The 27,026-nt window shown below is 34.1% G+C and overlaps 1 protein-coding gene across 6 annotated transcripts in view; it reads right to left on the bottom strand.

Moving 5' to 3' along the window:
* Positions 1 to 27,026, bottom strand: part of Skic3 (SKI3 subunit of superkiller complex) — a 154,434-nt gene that overhangs the window by 47,411 nt on the left and 79,997 nt on the right. For all 6 annotated transcript variants that reach the window (XM_074077057.1, XM_074077060.1, XM_074077059.1 and 3 more), the window contains 20 exons: positions 21,705 to 21,845; positions 20,742 to 20,843; positions 19,728 to 19,870; positions 17,894 to 17,980; positions 17,709 to 17,812; positions 17,042 to 17,168; positions 16,302 to 16,481; positions 15,849 to 15,973; positions 14,614 to 14,867; positions 13,336 to 13,438; positions 10,646 to 10,822; positions 10,410 to 10,554; positions 10,178 to 10,256; positions 10,029 to 10,090; positions 9,863 to 9,919; positions 8,419 to 8,487; positions 7,250 to 7,324; positions 6,430 to 6,571; positions 4,302 to 4,395; positions 2,122 to 2,199 (listed from right to left, as the gene is read on the bottom strand). In XM_074077057.1, the coding sequence (XP_073933158.1) occupies positions 2,122 to 2,199; positions 4,302 to 4,395; positions 6,430 to 6,571; positions 7,250 to 7,324; positions 8,419 to 8,487; positions 9,863 to 9,919; positions 10,029 to 10,090; positions 10,178 to 10,256; positions 10,410 to 10,554; positions 10,646 to 10,822; positions 13,336 to 13,438; positions 14,614 to 14,867; positions 15,849 to 15,973; positions 16,302 to 16,481; positions 17,042 to 17,168; positions 17,709 to 17,812; positions 17,894 to 17,980; positions 19,728 to 19,870; positions 20,742 to 20,843; positions 21,705 to 21,845 (2,344 nt within the window). The remainder of the gene's footprint in view (positions 1 to 2,121; positions 2,200 to 4,301; positions 4,396 to 6,429; positions 6,572 to 7,249; positions 7,325 to 8,418; positions 8,488 to 9,862; positions 9,920 to 10,028; positions 10,091 to 10,177; positions 10,257 to 10,409; positions 10,555 to 10,645; positions 10,823 to 13,335; positions 13,439 to 14,613; positions 14,868 to 15,848; positions 15,974 to 16,301; positions 16,482 to 17,041; positions 17,169 to 17,708; positions 17,813 to 17,893; positions 17,981 to 19,727; positions 19,871 to 20,741; positions 20,844 to 21,704; positions 21,846 to 27,026) is intronic.

Below are 27,026 nucleotides of genomic sequence, written 5' to 3'. Positions count from 1 at the left end.
ACACTTGCTAGGTACCACTTGAGCCATTCCACCAGCTAGAATTTCTTTAAATGAATACTATCTTCACAGATGTGATTACTTTTGTGGGAAAAAAAAGATGGAACTGGTGAAGGGCATAAGAGGACACTGAAAAAGAAATCTGAAGCAAACTGACAGAACTGAATGGTGATTTATACTTTATTATTTACTACATGCTTGCACTATCAATATTTCATAATAAAAAAATTAAAAAGAAAACAGCTTGTTTTCAATGAGATATAAATTTTCTTCTAAAATATTACATTATATGAAATTTCAAAACTATAAGAAGCACTTTATTCCACAGTTTCTGAAAATATCTATTCTCTGCTTCAACAAAATTGTAGAACAATCTATCAACTCTTAAATGTAACAGTTTAAAAGTATTTAAAGGAGAGGTAATTAGAAGAGTAAAACTTTCCTGTTTCTGGACACGATTCAGTTATAAAAGAAAGGAACTGGCTACCTCAGGTTTCTATTATGGAGCTCCTTAAGAGATGCAGGTACTGATCCCAAAACATCAAATGTGCTTTGAACAGAACCACTCAATTTTAGGGCAGCTCTAAACCTGAAGAATACTTCCTTAACTTGAGTCAAAAACCTTCTTCTAGCCAGGCTCCATGGTCCATGCTTGTAATCCCAGCTACTCTAGAGGCAGAGAACAGGACATTAGCAGTTCAGGGCCAGCACTGGCAAAAAACTAGAGATTCTAGCTCAACCAATAGCTGGGCATGGTGGCACACTTGCCTGTCATCCCAGCTATGTGGGACACATAGAACAGAAGGTTGGCCTAGATAAAAATCCAGTATCTGTCCCCAAAGTAACCAAAGCAAAAGGCCTGGGGGCATGGCTCAAGTGGTGGAGTGCCTGCCTAACAAGCATGAGAACCCAAGTTAAACTTCCAGTACTACCAAAGGACAAAGAAAAAGAAAACAACCTTCTTCCTATAATACTTCTATACCCTCCTCTTAGTTCTACCCTCTAAAACAACTGTTTGTTTGTGGTACTGGCGTTTGAACTCAGTGCCTCATGCTTGGTAAGCATGCACTCTAACATTTGAGCTAAGCCCCCAGCCCTTTTTTGCTTTTAGTTATTTTTTTTAGGTAGGGACTCACACTTTTTGCCAGATACCAGCCTCAAATGGTTATCCTCCTATGTCTCCCTTGTAGCTGGGATTATAATCTGGAAACACCAAACTCAGTTTGTTTGTTGAGATGGAATCTTACTAGCTTTTTACCTAGGATGGCCTGGAACTGCAATTGTCCCAATCTCCACCTCCTGAGTAGCTGAGATTACAGGTATGTACCACATACCCAGTCAAACAAGTGTTTTTAATCATCATTATGTTTTTTGCTTTTAGTCAGAAGCCTTTGAGAATCTGAGGAAAGATCTATAGCACTATCTCCAAATTTTTGTGAATTATTTCAATGGAAGTTCCTGGTCCTCTAATGTCCATCCTCAATTTAAGAATACATAGCAAGGCTAGGCATCCAGTGGCTCATGCCTGTCATCCCAACAATGCAGGATGCTGAGATCAGGAGAATTGTGAATCCAGCCCAGCCTATGCAAAAAAATTCATGAGACCCCATCTCATGGTGGCATATGCCTGGCATTCCAGTGACAGCAGAAATTGTAATTAGGAGGATCCAGTCCAGGCCTGGGCAAAAAGCAAGACCCTATTTCCAAAACAACCAGGGCAAAAAAGGCTGGAAGTATGGCTCAAGTGGTAGAGCACCTGCCTACCAAGTGCAAACCCCTGAGCTCAAACCCCAGTACCACAGGGCAAAAAAAGAAATTATAGCTCAGTAAATTCAATTCCACTTCTAGATACTGAGACTTCTAGTAGAGACAACAACTAGCTCTCTCCCAAATGTTCTTCTGTCTAGTATACAACCATAAGCTATAGTTTTGCTCCTTCTAAGGCCTACTGGGGTTAGGTATTATTATAGGCAGAGGACAGATTTGATCCAGCCTGGTACTCTGTGCATAAAGTATCCTCCATGTGCCAGTGCTCTGGACTGGTCATCACCTCTCCAGTGCCCACAGCTCTCCCAGAAAAAAACACAACAGATTCACAGAATTAGTGGGGAAAAAAATGCTTACCATACCAATCTGCCATAATTTCTTACTGTAACAATGTAAGTATCTTGGTCTTCTATAGTCTGTAACAACAAAATTGCCCTTAAAAAAGGACAGGTATTTTAAATTATCTATGTGCAACAGCATTGTTTTACTCTTCTTTAGGTGAATCAGATTTCTGTTCTGTTCATTTTAGTATACTAATTCTTAAATACTAGCTGTAACAGCTTTTTTATATTTTATTAAGTTGATACCATAAATGCACTTAAATATATTTAGATTTTAGCTTGTTAGGAAAATAGCTTCAACAGTCTCAATACATGAAATTATTTACTGTATTTTAGTTCCAAAATATTAGATGGAAAATGATCATCTCACAGTGTTATATCTTGACATATTTGAGTGTATAGAGGATACCCTTGACAATCTTATTCACTAGTAGTTTGACTTTAGAAGGCAGGAAACTGGGCACTTTTGTGTGCCCTTGGGCTGTACATACAGGAAGACTAAAGAACTGTGGATTAAGGAATCAGGTCATCAGAAGTTCCTCCAGGCTTAGGATAAATGTGCCAACATGCTGACAGCACGTACTTCCTTTTATGCTCAGTCCTCTATGGGCAAGGAAGGAACTGTCTTAAAAACTAAAAACAGCTGGATAGCTAATAAGATTTTGTTTTTTCTTTTCTGCTTAAAGAGGACATCCCATTGACGTTACGTGAGAAACAAAATCTGCAAGTTGCATAAAAATAGTACAGAGATGAAAATGTACTTCTGGTTGAACTTATGAGTAATTTGTGGTTTCAAGCCTCAAATACTGTAAGGCAGAAAATAGCAGTGGCAATCAGTCAAGAAAGAGTATGCACATCTAGTGACTGTGGAGCTGCCACTTTATGCTCAACAGGTACCAGTGTTAGATTCACAATATCTGCAATAACAATAGCATGTACGAAAAAGTAGCAGACACCCAAAAACTGCCTATTTTAATCTGTTCAAAAATTTTGCTTACTGTTGCATTCCATTATATTTATGCAGTTTGTTTACTGGGAGGTTTATTGACACTGAAAGAAACAAAATTGTGGCTGTTCATAAGCCTCTGTATATATACACCTGGAAAAATAATTTCTTGATTGTATAGCCTCCAGTACCATCTAGTGATTACTGTTTTGAACTACATACAGAGATCCATAAAAGGATGTGACAAAGTACTTGGGACACCTCATTATACCTGACAAGACATCACGTAAACATTTATTTAGATGTGAGGTAATAGTGTGCCTTACAGGTTAGATAATCGGGTCTTTTAATTTTCATGTAGAAGTTATCACAAGGTCAATAGTTATTTTCTTATTCGCCTATCCATTGATTTTCAGAGAACAAAACTTTAAGCTGCTGACTGGTCATTCCACTCTGGCCCACTGTTTTTTTTGTTTGTTTCTTAAAGATGTCAAGCTACTTCTGTTTAAGAGCACTTTCTTTTGCTTTTCCCTCTGCCTCAATGCTGTTGGCCAAATAATTAAATGCTTGTGGCTTCATTTCATTCATGCCAAGCCTCAATTCCTTCTCAGTAAACTCACTCCCCTTGAATTCATCTGAAATTTCACTTTCTGCACCTGAATTCTATGGCCCTTTACCCTATTTTGATTCTTTCTTAGCAATTATTATCACAGATCTTTATTAGTTTATTTGAGTATCTCTCACCACCAAAACAGGAACTACATGAGAAAAAGCCCTCCATCTGCTTTAATTCACTGCTAAATTGCCAGGGTGGAGGACACTGTTTGGCATATAGTAGTTCAACAAACATTTATTGAACTGAATAAATATATAGTAGATACTAAAGTAATTAAAGCAAATAAATATAATGTTGTCATTTCTTGTCTGGTTGAACACATCATATAATAAAGTGAGACTATATTTTAGGGAACAGATTTTCTAAAAAAAAAAAAAATTTAAGGGATTTTTGCTTTGTGTCTCTCTTCCTCTGTCCCTCTGCCTCCCTCCACTCCATCTTTTGCTTTAAGTAACTGAAACTAAAATACAGCTGAAAATTTGGGACTGTACCTTCTCACCTTTTAAGAGTAATAATAATATAGAGTGAAGATCAGGAAGGGAGTCAGAACATTCAGTACCTTCTTCAAGAGAATGAGACTACATTTTTGAAAACTGATGAGACAATGACTACATTTCAATTAACTATAGCTTACCTTTGGTATGCATCTGCTGCTTCCTTTTTCAGCTGTAGATGTTCATTTATGTAACCCAACATTGTAAAAGCTGGAGCGTAATTCTGAATTCGTTCTGGAAATCCAGAAACATCTCTATTTGTGTATACTCGTTACGTTCACAAAAGTATTAGTTTACTTTCCACTTTTTCAGTGCCTTGAGATCATTGGCATTATTAAGAATAATGATCTAATTTTATCTCGAATATACCAGCAATCATTTTATAACTCTTCCACATTACTACATAATACTTAACAGTCATATATGGCTTCTAGTTATGCTTTAGAGTTTAAAAACTTTTCTCCAAAGTATAGTAATTTGAAATTATAACTCATGTTAAAACTAGTCATGATATTTACAAGGAAATTCAGTTCTTTGGCCAATCAGCTAAGCCTTCCTGTGATTTAACGTAGTAACAATTTCTTTTGGTGGTTCTGTTGCAATCTCTGTATGTTTTTAAAAAAGAATAATTACATGTTGTACACTAAGAATAAAAGATGATTTGGGCACTTTCAATGAAGTATTTTGAAATGCTAATGTCAAGAAATGTCATATATCTACTAGGTACATCAGAGAGACACACACCTAATCTAGTCTACTTAAAAGTGGTATTGAGAAACAAGCCTTCAAATCCCTTAAACTGCTCAACAAAAAGTGCAATGTAAACACAAATCTTATGTGATGGTTAGGTTCTCACATCAAAGCATAAGGTGAAAATCATAGTCAAACTTATTCTTGAAAATCCCTAAAGTCACCATACAAGAAAAGGGTCACAAAACTATGTCAAAATAAGTCTGAGGAGATCCATGTCTTCACATGCCATAATATCCTAAGGTACCCTGTCATTAGGATGGACAAGGGACAGTCTACATTCTCTCTCATCACTCTCTCTTTTCTACTTCTACTTTGCAAGTTCTTTATGGGGGCAACAAGCACACAGTGTTGAATTTTTAAGTGGATATATGATATGGTTTCACTAAAGTTAAAAAAACAGTTATGCTGCTACTAGGCATAATTGTTAGAAAATCATTTATTCACTGGTTTGGGTATTTTAATTTTGCTGAAAGCTAAAGATTTACCTCATTATGTCAATTCTTTACAAAAGTTACTCATTCAATAAGGAAATTCATCAATCAGATTTCTAGCAATATAATTCCTCAGCTCTAGATATTTATTAGTCTTCATTTTGTCATACTTCATAATATGATAATGTCCCAAGTACAGATATGTGTAAACAAATAACCTTCTTCTACATAAATGGCTCAGACTAAATTCATGAACAGGACAACATATTCAGTGAGCCATTTTATCTCTTGCTTTTTACCTTCATGTTACTCAACTGTTGGTATTTTCTGCTATCAGTATCCTTGCTTAAACTCCTAGCTTCTTTATTGCAATTTTGTCAAAGGCTAATGAAACTATCACTTCCTGAGCATCTACAGAGGCCAGGTACTCTGCATAACATTTTGCATAATTCATCTCACTAAAATCCTAAGCAATAGGTAATTTCCTTCTTATATTATCGGTGAGAACCCTAAAATTCAATTTATAGTATGCCCAAGACTTCAGTCATGACTAATAAGTAGTGGAACAGAGATTAAAACCAAATGGTAGTTTTATTAAAGAAGAGGGGAAATAATTTCAAAGAAGGTTAAACTTCACCTGTCAATTTTCTAAACCTAAATCTAGTTTCCCAATATCCTACAGAAAAATCAGGTATGAGAGGGAGAAGTTAAAGGCATTGGATTTGATACTTCATATATATTATCTCATCAAATCCTTACAACTCTGTAAGTACAGTATTATGATCTTCCCTGTCCAAGCAGTAAACAAAAATTAAGAGAAGAAAAATACTTGACCTAAGGGTGAAAAGTAAATGGTGGAGCTAGAACAACAGCAATTAACACCTGTTAGGCTCCAAAGTACTCTTACACTATTACAATGAAATCACTTTCATCCTGAATTATTAAGTAATAAGAGTCTTATCACTCTTCAAAAGCCCTTATAATGGTTTAAAAAGTAGACTACTTGGCATAGCAACAAAAAGGCAAATTCTTTAAGTTATTTTAATAGTTAATCGTATCTTCCCATTATAAACAGGTACCTTACCTACGTATTTACACAAAACAACCTGTGCTGCTGGAATAGCATTCATCTGGAGGATGTTGTACTGGTACAGCTCTGTTTCTCTGTTACTTTTATCTTGTAATGTTGTGCAGACCCAATACGCATAACCTATTGCTCCCTCAGTCTTTAAAAAAAGCAAAAAATTAGTAAGTAGACACAGGTTAAAAAAATTAAGAAATAAAAAAATGCACTTCAATACAGTAAGTAATATGTCTTAATCTTCTTTAACTGTTGAGTGATTATTTACTTATTTATATTTGGTAGAACTGGGTTTGAACTCAAGAATTTTGCCTGCTAGACAGACAGGTACTCTACTACTTGGACCAAACCTCCAGCTCTGTTGAGTGCTTTTAAATGAAGGTTCACCACTTCTTCTCATTTTAAGTAGAAGAATCAAATGGACTAAAGTGTAGGAAATAGCCTCTTGGAATGGGTTGGTTTTTTCTCCCTCAGTACCATTCCCACAGATTAAACAAAACTAATGAGACATAAAACATTTTCATAAATAATCTAGAAATGTCAACCAAGTCTACTCTTCATCTCATGTCTACTTTTTTCTAATAGTTTCTATTCTACGTAACTTGTTACTGCATCTATTAACTCTTGATGCCATTTCTTTGTCAACTTTTAAAAACTGATAGGAAGATGAAAACTAAGTTCTTTTAAAAACAGGTATCTATTTCTGTGGAAGAACAAAGAGTAGAAAAATCTGCTGTCTTATCTTATGTCACCATCAATTTTCTTAGCAGGGATAATATTTTGTTCATTAACAGATCCTCAAAAAGAATGTTAAAATTCTTACATGCATACTGAGTTCTGTAGTGTGCCTAAAGAGATCCATGGTGTCATAACTTCCAACTGTCTCTGCAATAAGAGCCTGTAAAAGGAAAAAAAAAAGGTCTTAATGTATTAAAAATAATAATAATGATAAGTGGGTCTAGAAGAACCAAAGGTTTACTAGCTATGCTTAAAAGCAAAGTTAAGTCTTACTTCTACTGTTATGAGTTTAATTAAACCTTTCATGTACCTCCTGAAATAAATTATTTTTAAGAACAAAAATACTTTCAAACTTAAGATCTACTGAGCTCGAGCAGTACAAAACGAGGTACCTAGACTAGTCTCATCATCGTTATAATTTGTGAAGGCAGAAACACAAATCCTTAAACTCTCTGGCTTCAATAATTGGCACAGAGGTTAGCAAAGAAATGCCACTGCTCCCAGATGCTACCACACTTAATGGGAACAGGAGTTTGCTTTTCTATCTCTCCTTACTTTATCAATTGATTAGAATTAGACTCAAGAGACAAAAGTACAATAGAAGCTACCTAATCCCTGATTAATGATTCTCTGGTACAGCTGAAATTCCTACTGTTCTCTGAACCAAAACAATTAACCACTTACTAATTCATTACAATTTCTCAACTAGATAAGACACTGAAGGCCACTCAGTCCCTCTACTTTCTTTTTCAGATGATAAAATTAAAATCTACAGATGTAATGTTAAGGTAAAATAATCAGTGGCAGACTCAGACTAGTAACCAAGTATCCTGATTCTGTTTGGCAGTACAACAACTAAACATGAGGGAGGAGAAAATATTCCTAAGTACCAAACCAAATGTGAAGACTTTACAGAAAATGAGAAAACAATAATCAAAATGAACTTTGTAAATGTGCATTTTCTCTATAAATATGAGTTAAGTAAGAGTTCTGGGCATAGTAATGTCAGACTTATGGTGTACAAAGTTTAATCCTTATAAGCTATGTGACCTTATGTACAATACTTAGGACCTCTGAGCTTCAATTTCCACATCTATAAAGGATTGATGACAGGTTAATGGAAAAAATGTGTACAAAGAGCTAAGCACAATAACTGTATACAACAAGATTTCAAATGCTACTTACTATCATTGTTATTTATATGAATAGGCTACTTATATCAGTAAGTTTACTAACTGATATTATGTATCTTACTTGTCCAATCCAGCACATTAAATAAGAGGGATCAAGGGACTGAGCCATTTTGAAAGCTTCGTGAGCTTGCTAGGAAAAAAATGAAAGAAAATATCACATCAAGTAATTTTTATAAACAGTGTTAAATTCTGTTTAAAAACCATAAAATAAGAGAATAAGAAAAGTCAAACCTGTCTTAGGTGCATGACCCTAAACTAAGCACAGTTCACAATGCTTAATGCAGCTTATCTACAAAGCTAGATAGTCTTGGAACAATCCTAGTACAACAGATTTCTCTATAAAACAACAGTGTCTAACTTGTAGTACGCAGAACTTTTAACATCTTTACTAGCCACAGATGTGAAAGAAGTGACTAAATAAGATAAATAAGTGTATCTATCCCCTTCTCTTTAAGCTTAACCAAAAGGATAAGAAGTCACAACCAATGAGGTCAATACACAGACCTGATACTGTAGAAACAGTCATCAATACCATAATTCTGCACAAGGCAGTCAAAACACTTTGAAAATATTTCATTTGGATCATTAACTCGCATCTTTTTTTTTTATTACTACCAAAAAAATTTACTATTCCATACTGCTTTATACTGTTTTCTTGGTAATCTGTATGTAGCAGAAAAGAGTTATTTTTACTAATACAAAGTAAGCTTACAAACAACAACTGTGCCATGCAATAAAAAAACCACATTTGTGGCTTACTACGACACTGCTCAATTTAAAAGTTTTTAAAAAATATGTTCACTTATTTACTTTCTCAGGGATCAAACCCAAGGCTTTGCACACACTAAACACATACTCTACCACTGAGCTCTAGCTCCAGCACTTCATGTATTTTAAGATTCAAATTAATATATTCACTCAATCTACTTACAGTCTTCCAAAGTCAGTCTCCTAATGTATTGCCAAGAATATTATGGAAGTTTCTTTTTATATATTTGTGGAAACTTTCCAAGCATGACTTATAAACATGCTTCTGGTTACTTAAGTTCCAATTCTATAATGTATAACTTGCTCAAGTATGAGATTATATTGTGGTATTTAAAGGGATTAAGTCACTAAAGCCAAAATCCAAATCATTCCAGCAAAGGTTAAGTTTAAGTTGTTACAGAATCTAATCATCTTTCTTAGCATCCACTCCACCTCAAAAGTGTACACAGGACTTCCCTTAAATGTGCACACAGAAGAAAACCCAATTAGTCATGTTAGACTTTTTTAATCTCTAAAAACCACGTAAGTATAACCAGAAGTCTCATGAGTGTCATGGAAGGAAAACATTCATTATTGATGTAAAAAATTAGTATCATCAATTAATTAGCATACGTGAGAACACAGAAGATAGATAACAAGTGTAAAGTATTTTACCACAAGAAGTTAATTTATTATGAAGAGATTATAGACAGAAAGTGTTCTTTATTGTTCATATAACAAAACTGACAACGCATTACCTCAATGTTTTCATTTGCAAGATATAACACTCCCAAGTTGGTCCATGCAACAGCATTCTAACATTAAAAAAAAAAAAAATTAGGCTCCTTTACCTACTTGGAAATCTCAGAAAATTAGTAACATTAAATTCTAAAGCTCTTTTTTATAGATACATAGAACACTTACAATTTGTTCTGACTGGATTGACTTGATAAAACAGTGCTGAGCAAGGGCATAATTTTCAACACCTGAAACATAGAGAATTTGAAGTCACTGAACTTTGTTACCTGAAAAAATAATCTTCTAAAAATACTGAGATGTTGCTCAACTCTCACCACTGTAACATGCCACCACACCAAGAGCATTCCAGTATAAGTGATTGTTACTATCGAGTCTCACTGCCTTTTTCAGACACTGAAAAGAAGTTAAAATAATTTTTATTTTATGGAACATCAGAATTTACATAAAAATGTGATTTTTATGTGAAAACACTTTAGTATTTATCAAAAACATCTTTCATAAAATGCTCTTTTTTTTAAGTTTATAAAAAATTTCTCAAAACCATACATGTAAAGATTTCTCCAGCAATTCTTTGAGATCGTTAGTGCTGCTGCCTGTTTCTGCTAGATGTTGTGCTTGGCGATAATAATTAATTCCAAGATCACACCATGTATTAGATGTAGACATCAGTTTTAATGCACGACCGTAACATCTATAGAAAAATAAAAATGAATGTTATGTTTTTTTTTCATAATGTGCTAATTCCGTTTGAATATTAATAAATGGTAATCCTTGTAAATTACCTTCCTCCAAGATGGAGAAGCTCATTCTTCTTTAATATTTGTTTTCCTTCTTTCTGACCTAGAAGGATTCCTAAAACATTAACATTCACTTTAGATGGTGAAACAGCACACAGGCTGGTACAAGCATCCCCAACCAGCTTCCAAAGGCAGGACACATCAGCTCGATGCTGCAGAGCCCTAAAAGAAGAAGCAATGTGGTTCTTAAAAATTATTTCCAAAAAGTTTAGAGATTATATTCCCCATTACTACTTATAATTAAAGCAGAAAAATCATACATGAAATGCTGATTAAGTGCTACTAACTTAGTTAAGCTCTATCAATGCTTTACTAACCCTCCTAACTGAATTATATCCTATCACCTCCTCAACAGAAGATGTGAAAGAAGGGAAGGGAGAGAAGGAGGAAGGAACTGAGTATTCCTCAAATCAAATAATGGAAAGAATTTTCCCAGACCAATATACTTTTAATATTGAATTTTTTAAAGTGTGCTCTTTCTGTTTTACACTTAACTATAGACCAGTGCAGTAACTACTTTACACTTAATTATAGACCAGTGCAGTAACTATTTTATACTTAACTATGTAAACTCGGGGTTTTTGCTTTTAGACCTACTCTCAAAGAAAAAAAGGAGTAAATGTATGAAATACATTTGGTGAGCCAAAGGATTTTCATTCTGAGGCCAAAAGTAACATGAAACTGTGAAGATCCACATTTACAGAAGCAAGTAAGGGCAGACAAATTCAAAAGGTAAATAGAAATACTATTTACAGAGATTGGGGGGGCACCTCTTTTTAGAATGAGAAAATAAGAGTTATTATACATTTCTCTCCATTTTTCTCAAGATCTTATAAATAAAACACAGCAATTTCATTCAAGCCACGCCTCAATAACTAGGCTAGTACAAACTGCTATGTCACTGGCAGATGGACAAGCAGATGGAGCAGTCTTCATAGCCTTTTCTACTCAGGAGTCCAGCCAAAAATAATTTCCCAATATCATCCTGAGAAATATTATTTCAGTTATGACTGAAAACCCACACTGAGAATCAGAAGGACAATGCTTTTTCAAGTTCCTTTAAATATCTTAGCAAAATTTCTAAAAATGACAGTACGAAAGGGAAAAAAATAGAATGAAAAAAAGAAAAAGTAAAACAAGAATTTTGGGGGGGGCATGTATACAGGGGTGAACTTGGCCTCACAATTGGTACACAGATGATCTACCACTTGAGCCACTCTACCAGCCCTTTTTGTGTGGTTATTTTTGAGACAGGGTCTTGCTTTATGCCTGGGTTGGCCTAGAATGCAGTGCTACTTATGCGTCCCCAAGTAGTGGGGTGACAGATACCACTGTGTCCACACATTGGTTGGAATGGGTCTTGTGAACTATTTCCCCAGGCTGGCATCAAAGCACAATCCTCCCTATCTCTTCCTCCCAAGTAGCTAGGGTTACAGGCTTAAGCCATTGCACCCTGGCTAAAACAGGAAATTTTAATAGCATTATGTACTTTTAACTTCAATTGAAAAAAAAAAAAAAAAACCTGTAAAGTAAAATAACTCCTAACACCCTTACATAATAATTATGGTAGTGTGAACTTCTTTTAGGTCTAAAAGTAAAGATAAATTTTGGATAATAATTTTAAACATTTTATATACCATCTTAGAATTGGTTCTGAGTGCTATATATTATCCAGAATACAGCTTCCTAGGTTCAGAAAAGCAGTAAATGTAGCTAAAGTATTGTCAACACAGGTTCAGATTTACTCTTCAATACTAATTCAAGCGAAGCATGCCTGCTTCACAATAATTTTCTCTTTGGGAAGAACTGCATTATATGAGACTTAAAAAAGCAGCAATAAAAATCTGTGAGACAGAAAAGGTTGGGTATCAATCAAATAGGAAACAGGAGAAGACATTTTGGGGAAAAAAAGGAAGAGATACACAAGAAAGATTATGAGCAAAAAATTTCAAATTTTTATCTAACTTGTACACAAAATTATTTATTTTTTAGATGGGGGTCTCACTATGTTGTCTAAGTTGGCCTTGAGCTCTCAATCTTCCTGCATTAGGCTCCCAATTAGCTAACATTACAGGCATATGCATCCATGCTCAGCATTATTTGTGGACTTTTTAAAAGTCATTTACCACAAATAACACTTACAATAAATTAACTAATAAATCTACAGGTCTACAAAATACCAGATTTATTTAAATTTTTGATTCTTTTATTATTAGACAGACAACTTTGTTTTAGTTTCTCTACAGGAATAATTACACTGTTTATTTCCCCTTACCTTTAGCCCTACCAATAGACCTAAAATAGGTCCTTACTACCGGATGTTAAGCATACTGTGTACCTGAAGCCCCATTTCCCAATTAATTCCAATGTCCAGATCCTGAAAGAGAACACTAACAAATGGCATCAGAGTTGCTGCTCCATTAGTAGACTGCTTCTTCCTCCCTGCTTTCCCTTGTGTATAACATGCTGTCCACACAAAGAGCACAAGAAATTGTTACCTATTTCTCCAAATGCAAAATTAACACAATATGCATGCTACAGGATTGTCTAGTCTGTTATTCTGTATGCTTAGTACTCTGAATTACTGTTGTATCTAACAGACATAAAATTACTTTCTAAATTTGGCTTCATTATACTATTTATAAAATACAATAAATAATAAGAACAGTACTAACCAAGTAAAATATTCCACTGCTTTTTCTATGTAGTCTACAGCTTTGCCATCAAGATAATCAACCAGAGCTGCTTTTGCCATCATAAGATGACATTCACCCAAACCTAAAATGAGGTAAGTTTGTACTTGTCAATAAAATATGTAAAACAAACACTTAAAATGAACTTCAAATAAGTGTACTGTTTTTTTTTAAAGCTACTTCTCAGAAAACAAAACTTAATAGTATTTTATACAATTATCTTTAAATATGATCTTGCTTACATTTAGTAAGGAATTCAAATGCCAGGATTCTATTGGAGTACACATGCACTAGAAATTATAAAAAGTTACCTGTAAAACCTAAGAATTTGCTTGACTTCAGGCTAGTTACTTTCCTCTTAGAACCAGAGTTACAAAGAATATTATCTAAGTTATACTCTCTATGATAAAACTTTAACTGTTGTCAAAAAAGATTTATCTCTTTATATTAAAATCTGGGGATGTAGCTTAGTGGAAGAGCACTTGCCTAGCATGTGTGAAACCCTGGGTTTGATCCCCAGTACTACAAAACAAACCAACCCAGCTCTTTATATTAAAATCTACATAGCATACTACACCATAAAAATTAAAATGAAGTAGTGATTTCCTCAAGTGCCTAGTAAACATTTCATAAATATGAGCATTCCTTTACTTGAGGAATTTAACATAAAAAAAAAAATTCCAAGCAGAGAAGAAAATGGAGCAAAGTATAAACAATAGGCTCAAGGTTTTTTTTAAATGGTAAGATATAATCATAAAAAATTTAATTTTATATATAATGGTGATGTTTTTCTTTTATCGATCAAAAATAATTTGTTAAGAAGGAATAGAAATCCATAAACTAAATCAACTTAGATAAATATAAAACAATACAGTTTGCCTCTAAAATTTAAAAAAAAATTTAAGTAAGTTTCTATAATCTACAAAATAATTAAGTATCAAGATATTCTGGGGATATGGTAAATTATCAAAACATAAGAGCAGAAAAACTTGATTTAGAGGTCCATTCTTAAGTCCAATAGCTAAATGATATTTGTCTAAACATTAAACCCCTATTTTCTTACTATTTATTAACAGTTATGAAGCAAAATTCTATCTTTTTAAATTCAAATAAGCTTTACTATAGGAAGTTCATATCAGATGTTTGCTATTAACCAAGTAAGTTTTTTTTCAAGTTATTCAATACTTTTACATAGGAAATTTACTCAAGAATTTTAATTCAGTATCACAAACACCAAAAGTGCTCTGAAAAAGAAACTACCTTTCAAGGCAGGCACATAATCTTCTTCCTCTTTAATGATTAGCTGGTATTGAGCTATCGCCTCCTTATACTTGCCGAGGATTTGCTGTATTGCTGCAACCTTAAACACACTGTATGTAGATTCTGGGTTCAGTTCGCTGGCTTTTGTGAAGGACTTCAAGGCTGTTGTATAGCTACCTCTGCTTAAGTACGCCTCTCCTAATGACTCCCAACAATTGAAATCCTTTGGGTCTGCCCTTAATGCTGCCTGTAAACTAAAATTTCAAGAAAAGGTAAGAGAACTAAAAGTAACATCTACATCTGAAAAGGAAATGTGAAATAATTCAACTGAATCAACATAACAATGGGTCGTTCTATTTAAAAAAGTGCTACTTAAAGCAGGTATACCTATTCCTTTTATGACCTGAATTTTTTAAATACTAAGAAGCTTTGTTACAATTTCAGAACGAACAAGAACAAAATACTCTTTTGGAAAAGTACTGGCCAGAATTTCTTTTTCTTGATTATCTGGAAGAACTCCACTTTTCTATCTTACCAGGATACATGGACACCTCGATCTGCCTCATCAGTCTAGAAACCCTCACTACCTTCTACTAAACTACTGAAGTACAGAAATAAGAGGAATGCTTTAAAATTCTGATCAAATTGCATTTTTATGAAAAATTTCAGGGCTGGCAGAATGGCTCAAGTGGTAGAGAACCTGCCTAGCAAATGTGAGGCGCTGAGTTCAAACCCCAGTGCCACCAAAGGGAAAAAAAAAAAAATTCAAAATGCCTACTTTCTAGGCAATAATATAAATCATAAATGACTTCAACTTGATGAAACTGTTTTGTTTACCCTGAAGTATAGTTCAAACCAAATGACTAAAACTGATCATATATGAACTGTCCTAATTGCCCTATGAACTGCTAAATATCACCCTTGCCAAAAAACTATGAATATTAGCAAAAGAACAAAAATATTTACTACACCTTTTTATCATTACTGAAATTTCTCTTGAGAACCTACTAAATGTATGATAGTATCAAAGCTTGACTTCACAAGACTGCCCTGCTCCTCAACATGAAGAAACAATTTAACCTGTTTTTACTTGCCTTACATAAAATAAGCACCAATCAACCATAAAAACATTTCCTATTTCTTATCTCAAAACCTGATAAAAGGTCACTTGGGGCATAAAAGAAATTTAAGAAACCATTACAATGTCTAAATATAAACATAATATGGTGCCTTACTCAGCCACTGCTTGAGAATGTTGACCAGCTTTCAAATAATACAGTCCTCGCCTAAGCCAGGCCCACTTTGCCGTTCCAGCACTTGCCTTTTGAGTTACTGCTGTTAAGATAGCTAAGGCGGTCTCCTAATAAGAAAATATTAATATTAGAGGCACTGAATATCATAAAAAACACAGAATACCTATATAAAGTACATTGACGTATTTTCATTTCCCTCTTCTGATTTTTTTTAAACTTACACTGGTATATACCAAACTAGTTTTCAATAATGTCATGAGTAGTATCTGCCAATAAAAAGAAACTGAAGTCTATAAATGGTGGCAAAAACATTTCTATTACATCTACAAAGGAAAAAATAACTAATGGTAACTTTCAAGTATATCTGTCTATAAGATATTTGGATTTACACACTCAGGATAAAAAACGAAAAGGCAAAGTGGTTATTAGACATACCATATCTTCAAGCTCCGCACTTAAGTCAACTGCTGCAGCTCCAGATTCAGCATTAGTGTCATCTAATTCAAAAGCCTTCCTGTAACATCCACGAGCTCTGTTTTTATCTCCCACTACATCTCTGTAATAATGACCTAAATAGCAAAAAACTTTGCCCATGTATGTATCCAATTTTGCAGCCTGTGAAATAAATATTGACAACAAAATGCTAAAAGTTCATTTGGATGAGTATCTTTAAAAACACAAAAGATACAGTATACAGATTAAAGAAAAAAAGAACTTTATTAAATATACAAAAATAAGCCAAAATATCCTTTAGTGTAGGATTTAAAACAGATTTTAAAAGCTGGTCCTCACTATTACTTCTTTGGTAATTACAAAATTACAGCTATTGTTAAATTAACCTGCTCTTATGAATCAAGATTACATAAGACTTTCAGGTGTAAAACACCTAAAAAAAAAAAAAAGTTAAAAATCTAGACTCATGTGTCTATAAAACTAAGTATCTAAAAACAGTATTGTTTTCCAGAGGTAATTATATCTCATTTTCTGTAGCACACATTTTTGAAAAAGAATGGTTTCATTTCCTCCTTGAAAATCTACATAACATTCTCACAAAAACTTCAATGAAATGATACACAAAAAAGTTCAATAATTTTAACTACAACTTATATGATTCCTAGTTATGATTTTAGAATGAATCCACTCCAACTAAGAATTGAACAGCAACATTTGTTTACCTTCAGAAAGTGGGTAAGAGCCTTTGTTTTATCTTTTCTTGTTTCTTCATTCATGAACCAATATGTTAACCCAAGCTGGTAATGATATTCAGCAACTTCAGCATCTTTTTCAAGTGCTTTCTGGAAACTAAGTCACCAAGGGGAAGTAAAAAGGAACATTAAAATAAATAAATCTGTGTGTGTGTGTGTGTGTGTGTGTGTGTGTGTGTGTAAAATACAGAAGTACAGAAGACTCCGAGTTAAAAATAATCCATATTTCAGGATTTAGACTATAATGAGAAAAAATCTTTTTTTAGGAGAAGAGCTGAGAAATGCCCACTAGCACTATGGCCTTTTAGCAGTACCATGTGCTAAAGTCTTCAGAACATATATTGAGCCTTACATTTGCTAATGGGACATTATGATCAGATAATTAGATTCAAAATCCAACATAGGATTTTTACAGTTACTGCACTATATACGAAATACATTTCTTAAAAATACTAAGACATGATGCCTTCAAAAATCAAATTTACACAAAATTGGGGTCTTTATCAAGCCCATTTTGAATTCTTAAGAAATACAATAAAGTACGATGCAACTAGATCTATAAACTTTGTGTACATACACACACACACACACACACACACACACACACACACACACACACATCGATAGACATCCTTACCATTTTTCTGCTTGCAGATAGTCCTTTTTGGTAAAATGAATCAAAGCCTCAAGAGCATGGGCTTCAGTTAGGTCAGGGTAAGAAGAGAGAAGGTCTTCCTTAATCTGTAAAGTAGATAGCTGTCAATTTCATATCTATATAAAAATGACTTTTAATAACAATTAGTTTAAATTTACAAAACCAACCTTGGTAGCTTCATCTAATGAGCCTTTGTTCAGATAGGCCAAGCTTTTGAGAACCAAGAGTTCTGGAATATTATTTGCATCAGAAACCTAGAAAATAATTATAAAGAACTGCTGTAAACCTCTTTCGTAAAACTGCAGCAATATCTGCTTTACTCAAAGGATAAAAGAAGTGTCCAGAATAAAGACACGGAGGTCATACTTTTCAATTACTATTAATACTTTAATTCTTTTTAATCATTTTATTAGGAAAATGTCACATATGCTAGAAACTAGTATAATAAATCCATATTTATCCACAACCAGCTGCAAAATTACAAACTCAAAGACAATCCTTTTTCATCTATGTATCTATCCATTTTGCTGCACTCCTGTCAGATGATTCTAAAACAAATCTTAGGTAACCTTTCCTCTGTGATCTTTAAGTATCTATATTTAAAAGGTAAATTCATTTGCAAATGACATAACCATACATTCTACTTCCATCTCTCTTTCTCCCTTACAATTTAACTGCTGAAAATATGGGCCATTTGTCACAGTTAGATCTCTAAGTATGGATTTTGCTGAATGTATTCTCATGGTGTTCAACATTTTCTTTTGTCCACTATATTTCAGTAGTTAGGTCTAGAAATTTGATCTGCTTCAGGTTTGATGTTTTAGCAAGAATACTTCATGCATACTTGTACTTGGTTGTATCTGACTGTCTGTCTTTCTGTGATGTTAGCAGCCATTGATCCTAAATGCCTAGATCTATTTTTTCAGTAGGAATTATAAAACAGTGATTTTTCTATTCCATTATCCCTTCTTTCCTAATAACATGGAATTCTTCAACAAAAAGAAATTTCCCCTTCCCTCATTATCTATTTGGTTATCCTGAAAACAGTACAGGAAAAGCAGAATGAATGTTTTGATTCTTTCCAGATGGTTCCTTAGCATCTTCCAATGACTCTTTTTTCTTGAATTTTTTTGTATAATTGTGCACATATGAATTTAAATATATCTGATGTGCTTCAATCCGCCAGCTACTGGAACCCTCTTTGGCCACTGAGAATCTCTTTAGTCCAGCTTCTGAGTCCTTCTGACAAGTAGCCTCTTATAGTTTCCTTGATTTCTAGCATAATGAGATATTCTATGCTCATTTTGCAATGTCTGTCTCAAACTTAGACTCTTCTAGTCCCTGAAGAAATCTTTCTTCTCTGTGAAAGTTATTAGAAAGATCTCTATGATGCAGAAGGCAAACAGAAAATAAGATATTAGTTCTTGAAGAATGCTGATAACTGCTAGAATTTTAAAGAAATAATACAAAATGCAAAAATGTGAAATATATAACAACGATTTTTTAAAAGCTCAAAAACCCATAGTACGCTAAGTGATATAATTTTAATTTTAGACAAAAGCAGCCTTTATCTGACAAAACTCTTGATGACACAATGTTGGTAAAATTCATAATTTACCTCATATGTTTTTTACAAGGGAATTTCAATTTGCTTGAACCAAAAGCATTAAGAAATCAGTTTCCTCCTTAGAAAAATCAATCTTTCTTTGAATGAAACCAACAACATTCTCTACCTTGAAACTACTAACAACCCTGTCAATAATCTGTAAAACATTTTCTGAAGAAAAAAATTTAGAATCCCAAATTAACAACAGTCAAGTAGTAATAACCTAAGACGATAAAAAGGAGGGTGAAAAACGGCTAAAACTAAAGAAAGACATTGTCTCACTGAAGAGCACTTAAGGACTTAATCAAGAGACAAATAACTTTAGGAGATATGATGAATTCATATCTGACTGGCTGAAAACTAATTAGATTTGAAGGGAAAAACTCAAAGACTACCTGATCAATAGTACGAACTGCTTCCTCTGAAGATTCACAGTCTGAGAGTTTAATCAAAGCCTCTGCTTTCAGACGAAGACAAAGATTCTTCTGATGAAGACTGCCACCAATGGACACACCAAGATTATCTATGTGCTTCAGAGCTGACAAAATTTAAGGACATCTGAATAAAGGTAACCATATCATTTCACTTTGTTTGCTTTTTTAAAATGATGCATAATATTGCAAATATAGTAAGCATAAATTTCTAAAACAATACACATGAAGAATAACTCAAAGGTAAATATAATTCTCCCTCAAACTTTTTGTAGAAAGATTTGAATTTAAAACAGTACACATTAATTTAAAACCTTTATCTTCATATGACATATACTAAAACTTAAGATCCGGAGATGTAATAGCGATCTATACAACAAGATCCTAAAACACAACAATGGCTATCTTTGGCTAATGAAAACCTTAGCCAAAAGCATCTGTAACACAGATAGTAAACTAAGGATATAGGAAGGGGAAATTTGGAAGAAAATGAATTAGAACTGACCTAGGTGAGCTGTTTTTTAATGACAGAAGCTAGACTACTAACTGGGTCAGGAACAGAGAATCAATCACCTTTTATGATTTCCTAGCCCCACACCCTACCATATCACACTTATATAGGCTCCAACATACCTAAGACTTCCCTTTTCTGAGTCAGAGAAAATAAGAATTCATGAAGGTTCTGTACACACCAGAAACTTCCTGTTACAAAAGGAGAGCACACCCACTCAAGACTAAATACTATGTCAAAATTCCAAATGTGGGAAACCTTTGATAAGCATTCATTGCTGGTTTAAACATAAATATACTATTAGATATACATGCAGATATGACATTTACTTAACCTTAGTGTAATTTAAATTAGAAACTTAAAAGTAAAAGCATCCAGATCCAGGTCTTTTTGAACTACTACCTTTCTCCTTTAAGTTGAAAACAGTATTGGCCATCCTTATATGTAAACCAAAAAGAACTCAATACCTTGGTTGCATGAAAGAACAGCTTCCTTAGATTTATGCATTTTGACTTGGGCTTCTGCCAGATGATACCATCCAGCTGTACAGCAAGGACTTTCCTTTAACCCTAAAAGGATAAAAACAATCAGGAAAAAAAAAAAAGGATTCACTTGAGTACTGAAGTGAATGGCACCACTATCTATTCTCTAAATGAGACTCCACCCCTCTTCCTCATCTCTCTCATCTAACCAATCATAAACCAAACTGATTCCATGCCCCAATTCGTATTTTCCATATACTTTTCTCTACTTCTTCCACTAACATTTCCATTGAAATCTCCATGTTTATCTCAGGTCACTGCAAGTGCCTCTCATCCACTCTAATGCATCCTCTACACTGTAGTCACAATAATACTAAAAAAAAAACCCAACTCAGATTATGGAATTACCCTCCTTAAATCTTTTCACTGATTCCTGACTGCCCTCAGGATAATGTGCAAACTTTTTAACACGGTTTACAAAGCCCTTTTCCAATCTCACTTTCTGCCCCTTCCTGCACCTGTACATCAGTCTCAAGTCTCGATGAACTACCTTGAACAAGTTTTCTTCTTTCCTCAGGCTATTTAACAGACTCATCTCGTGGCTAAAATATGCCTCCCAACTCTTTCATCTACTTGCCTGGCTTGTATTTGTCAGTCAGATCTCAGCCTAAATATAGATTTATCCAGAAACAACATACTTGAGAAGACTAAGTTAAACCCTTTCCAAGACTTCCTAAAACTATACCCATTTTATCCCTACTTCCTAAAACTTTCCCATGGTCTTGATTGACATTAGTGAGTAGATGAGTTGGGATTCAAACTCAAGCAGATTCCAGGGTATGTAAATACTTCCCCCCCCCCCCCTTCTATCTTTGCTATTTCCTTACAGAAAGGCTCCAAGATTAATGCCTACAAACTGAATAGCTATTACACCTCAGGTACATTTACCTTCTGTTAGTTTGCGAACAGAATCTTCATACTTTTTCTCTTGTAATGCTTTAATGCCTAGGCCAATGAGGCCTGGTCCACTTTTTGAATTCATTTCCACTAGTTTACAACAGTACTGCTGTCCCTCATCAGTAAGATTTTCTGGAATTAAGAGAGAAAGTTATTAGTTACACATATATAAGTAATACATATACATATTTGTGTGTATGTGTGCATATTTCCAAGTTTCTAAGTGTCAAAACTTATATGCTTAAATTTCAAAAGTTGCCTTATACATCCTTTACCATAATCTGATTCTAGTAATAAAAATTTAAATAAACTAGCAAATACAGAAAGTATTAACATTTTCATAAAGAAAACTATGCTCCTTCATCTTCTTAAATATTAGAAGTAGAAACCACAGACACTGAACCTGAAGTCATACTCAAGGGTTTCAAATAAGAAACATATTTGCAGTAGACTGAGCTGCACAGCTTATGGCTTTCCTGGTCTCTCTTTCTGATTCATCAGTAACAATGTCAGTTGTTATAGCCTTCTGTCAAAGGAAGGTATCTTCATCAACCTCTGCCTATAGGCAACAAGGCATTGCAAGAGACATGGCAGTCAGATTCAGTGAACTTTTCCAGCATCCCACGATCAGAAGATCATGGGCTACTCATCAGAACAGTGAACACTTAGTCACAGACTTCTTAAGTTTACAAGCTCAACAGCACATCTGCATATTTTCCTGAAGTTATCTTTTTCTATATAATAACAAATTGTATAAAAATCATCCAATCCCTACATTTTTTTTATTTTGGTAAAATAATTTAGTTCCAAAAATATTATATAAAGCTGAGTATGGTGATACACATCTATAACCCCAGCACTTGAAAGCCTGAGGCTAGAGATTGTGAGTTTGAGGATAGCCTAGATTCTCAAAAGAAAACACTACATATTTTGTTATATTTCCATTTCTTCATCCTCTATCTATATAAAACATGTCCCAAACCAATTTGGAATCACTGTTTCAATCATAGATGTCAAAGGTAAATTCTTTACATAATATCAGTTAGCTCATATATTTAAAATTTTTCAAAATCAGATATACACCAATACACAATCCACAGATAATATGTTATATACTGATTTAGAAATCCAAATGAGCACCAAAAATAAAGAATTCATAATGGCTAAAGATTTAAAACTTTAGTCTACTTGGCCAAGTATCAAACCAAACTGGAAGAAATACTACTTTGATTAGTAAGTCAATTCAAAAAGGATGCAAGCCTGATACTACTATGCTTCCAGACATGTATTTCCTTCTGTCATATGTTCTAAGTATTGCTTTCATAAATATGAATTCCAAGAATAGATATGCCTAATTCCATATCTTCTACATCTTCCTAGGCAAAAAGTGGCTTTTTCCCTTTCTCTCCAGTAGTATTATTCAATCACTATCTATCTACCCTAGGCATCAGAATCACCTGGGAACTTGTTAAAATATAGTATATTGGATCCCATTACTAATTTCTGATTCAGTAGGTCTGGTGTAAGACATGAGAATTGTCTTTTTAACAAGTTCTCTGGTCTAGAGACCATATGTTAAGAAACACAGGTCTACAGTCATTTACTAATACCATATACCACCTTTATTGTTAGTCTGACAAATATATTCTGATTTGTTGCCTCTGTAAATAAAAGGAAAAATTCTGGAGAGTAGAAGCTAACATGTTATCTCATCTGTGGCAGGAATTCATTAAATATTATGATGATCCTTTAAAAATGCCATCCTGAGCCAGGTGCCAGTGGCTCATGCCTATAAACCTAGCTATTTGAGAGGATCAGAATGGAAGGGTTGAGGCTCAAGGCCAGCAAGGGCAAATAGCTAGTGAGACCCCATCTCCAAAATATCCAGAGCAAAACAAACTGGAGGTGTGGCTCAAGCGGCAGAGCACCTGCTTTGCAAGCACAAACACCTAAGTTGAAACTCCAGTCCCACCAAAAAAAAAAAAAAGCCAACTCCAAAGGTAATTAAAGGGTGTTGTGAAGGTTAGATATAAACCAGTATCTATGGAATTATATTTCCTAAAGTGTACTATGAAAAAGAAAGGTGGATTTTTTTTTAAACAACTAATTCATTTCTGACATACCAAAGAGACTGATCAACACTATAGAAATTTTCATTTAAATAGCTTGGGGATGTACAATTTGATAGCATTTGTTTCCTTACTCTCACCTGGATTTTTCATATTCCTAGGATAGAAATCTTTTTTTTTCCCTCAGCGCCAGGAATGGAACCCAGAGCCTCACACATGCTAGGCAAGTGCTCTACCACTGAGCTACATCCCCAGTTCCTATACCACAAATCTTAAAAGAAGTTCTTTTTGGCTTAAATTTGAAGAACCAAGTTTTCTTATCCTTCCCCATTTCAGCAACAAAGCAAAATAATAATAATGAAAAAAAGGTCACTTTGCATGAAAAAACATTTGAACAAATGACAACTGTGAAAGTTATTCACCATTTGTTATAAGAAGCATTACAAACTGAGTCATTTTGAAAATGAATCAATACTTAACATGCAAAGCAAGATAAAGAAGAATGAAATGTTTGTCATCAGTGGAAGAAAACCCAGTGATTAACTGCGTAGTAAACTGAAGTACTCTGGAGGAAGAAAAGACAGCTTTTAGAGACCTTCAAGATTTGCAGTTCTTAATTTTCAGAATACAGAAAGTTTGGTTTAGAGACACAATGAAAAGAAATTACCAAGCACAGCTTCCTATTATCCTGCATTAACTATTAAAAGTTTCACCTCCACATTTCCTTGAATATATTTACATCTCAAGTGCTCAACTCCATGAATTCTTTTTTGTTTTTATTTATTTACTTTTTATTCTCATACATTAATAATCCAAGGAGAATTCATTGTGATAATTCTATACATACATACAACGTATCTTGAACAAGCTGGGAAAGAACTCTTCCTTAGTTCTATGACAGGTGTAAATATTCACCTATGTACTCCTCTTTGCCATGATAAAGACCTCCCTTTCTTTCAACTCTGCAAAATATCCATCTCCTAAATGATTATTTTCACTTAAACCAATACCCTTTCTCATCAATCAATATAATCCCTTCACTATCTTTATTAAAGTGCTTTCTCAACTACTGAATTTATGGCAAAACTTGGTAGACTATTTGTTGGTTCTATTTCTTCTATTGTTTTCTAGGCTTTTTGGAAAACAGGACCCTATTTACTTAAGAAATCCATACTATCTACATATTTATGTTTATTAAGAAGACACATTCAGTCTTCAAGAAGAAATTTCAAAGTGTTCACTTGAACCATGTAGTATGTGAAAAAGCCAAGAAAAAGGGCATTATACGAAGCACTGATAGCTGAACAGCATAGGAGACAGGGTGACTACCAGCCATTAATTTCAGTGGCAACTGTAACAGCAGAAAAAAAGAGGTGGAAGGATGGGTATCAGAGGGCACATAATATAGAAAATCAGTCCACTTATCTTTAGAACACACTAAGTCTTATGATAAAATGTGAAGAAACTGGGTGACTTTTGAAATTAAGCTTCCTATCAGAGGAAAAAAATGCACAAAACCCATACACATGCTCCTTTTGCTGATAGTCTCTTAGTGTACCTCATCTTCCTCAGCCTCAATAAAGCATTTATAATGTTCAGTAGTCTTTCTTTTTGAAATGCTATGGTCAGGCAATATCACTGCAATTCTATTCCTACTCCCCTAAAAGCTTTCAATCTCCTTTGCATGCTTCAAGTCCTCCTCCTCTCCCTTAAATGCAGTCAGTCAAGTTCCTGGGTTACTTTTCTGCTTACACCTGCTCACCACTTCTTCCTATTCTTTCTCAATCATTATAATCTAAGTTCTAATTCAATTACATTGGTTTTTTAAAAAACACTCAGTAATTAGGTTTCTTAATCATAAAATTTGTTACTCAGGCTGTCATGACAGACAATAATCATCTCCTTCCTGGATGCTTTCATCTCACATGATGCTTCCCATAGGATTCCCCCCTCCCCTTCCTCTCTGTCCTCTCCCCTTCTCTTTCCTCACTCTTTCCTCTCTTCCTGTTCTCCCTTTCCCTTCTGGCCAGCCAGCATTGCCCACAGTGTAGTTCTCAGTCTTTTGCACTGCTCCTCTCTGATGTCATCTACTCCATTTTCACGCAAATGATTTCCAAGCTACATGTGTAGCTTTAGTATCGATCTCATCTGTAAATAACCTCTAGGTTTCAACTGCCCATTCATTAAGAGCTCCTCTCAACAACTTATTTTTCACAAACTATTATTCCATACTGGACCATTTTCTCAGGAGAAGTGAAAGTTATAATTGATTTTTCCCTTCCTTTACTCTGTTCAGTCACTCTTTTATCACTTAATCTACTCACTCTAGTCTATCACAATCTATCCTACACAGCAAGTTAGTTTAGCCCTTCATAAACTAACTCACTAATATTTTCTATGTTCTGTCATGGTAGTAAAAGGTATTCTTGCAAGTCTCTCTGACTTAAAGTAAGAAAAGGAAAACCTATTTACTTCTTACTGAAAAATTCAGGACTGAAAGTAACAGCATTTGTTTTCATAGACACCAGGAAAAAGTACAAATAGGACTTATAAAGGATATGAGTTAAAGTGGGGAGAATGAGATAGGTGCAATGGTCATTTCCTATCAGGAATTCCCCAAGTTATCTTTCATAGTTTTCAACCATTTTTCTACCATGACACTTGTAAAAGTCATTCATACATGAAGCATTCTCATGCATATACTCTTTTAACAACAAAGCAAAAAGAACTAAATAGATTATTAAAGTTCTGAAATAATTCAGTCGTAACCATATTGGCATAGATACAGCCATTTCTAATTCAGTGGCTGACTTTTGCGAATGTGAACTCGTTCACCTCAGGTGAATAAAAGCATGAACAGTACTGATATTCAAACTACTTTAAAACAATCTTTTCAACATAGACACTGACAAAAAGGTCAGAGGTTGGTGTGAGAAATCAAGATGCCAATCTCTTGGAATCTGCCCAAATACCAGCATGAGACAGAAAACCTCCAACCTACAGATGTGCCAACTCCCAACAATCTCGCTGTTATCAATTTTCTCTCTTCCCCCAAAAAAAGTGCAAAAGATGCAACAGCATTAAGTATACACTAAGACACACTCTTCACCTTGAATCTGCTCTGTGTCATTAAAAAGTAGATCATTCACAAATTTTACTACTTTATAATAATGTAGTAGTCATAAAATTGTTCTTGTGACATTATGGTATAACATCAACACTTAGAAGGCTAATCTTTTCCCAA

This window comes from Castor canadensis, chromosome 6 (genome assembly GCF_047511655.1).
Source record: "Castor canadensis chromosome 6, mCasCan1.hap1v2, whole genome shotgun sequence".
Classification (NCBI taxonomy): domain Eukaryota; kingdom Metazoa; phylum Chordata; class Mammalia; order Rodentia; family Castoridae; genus Castor; species Castor canadensis.
This window is presented reverse-complemented; position numbering and strand designations above follow the sequence as displayed.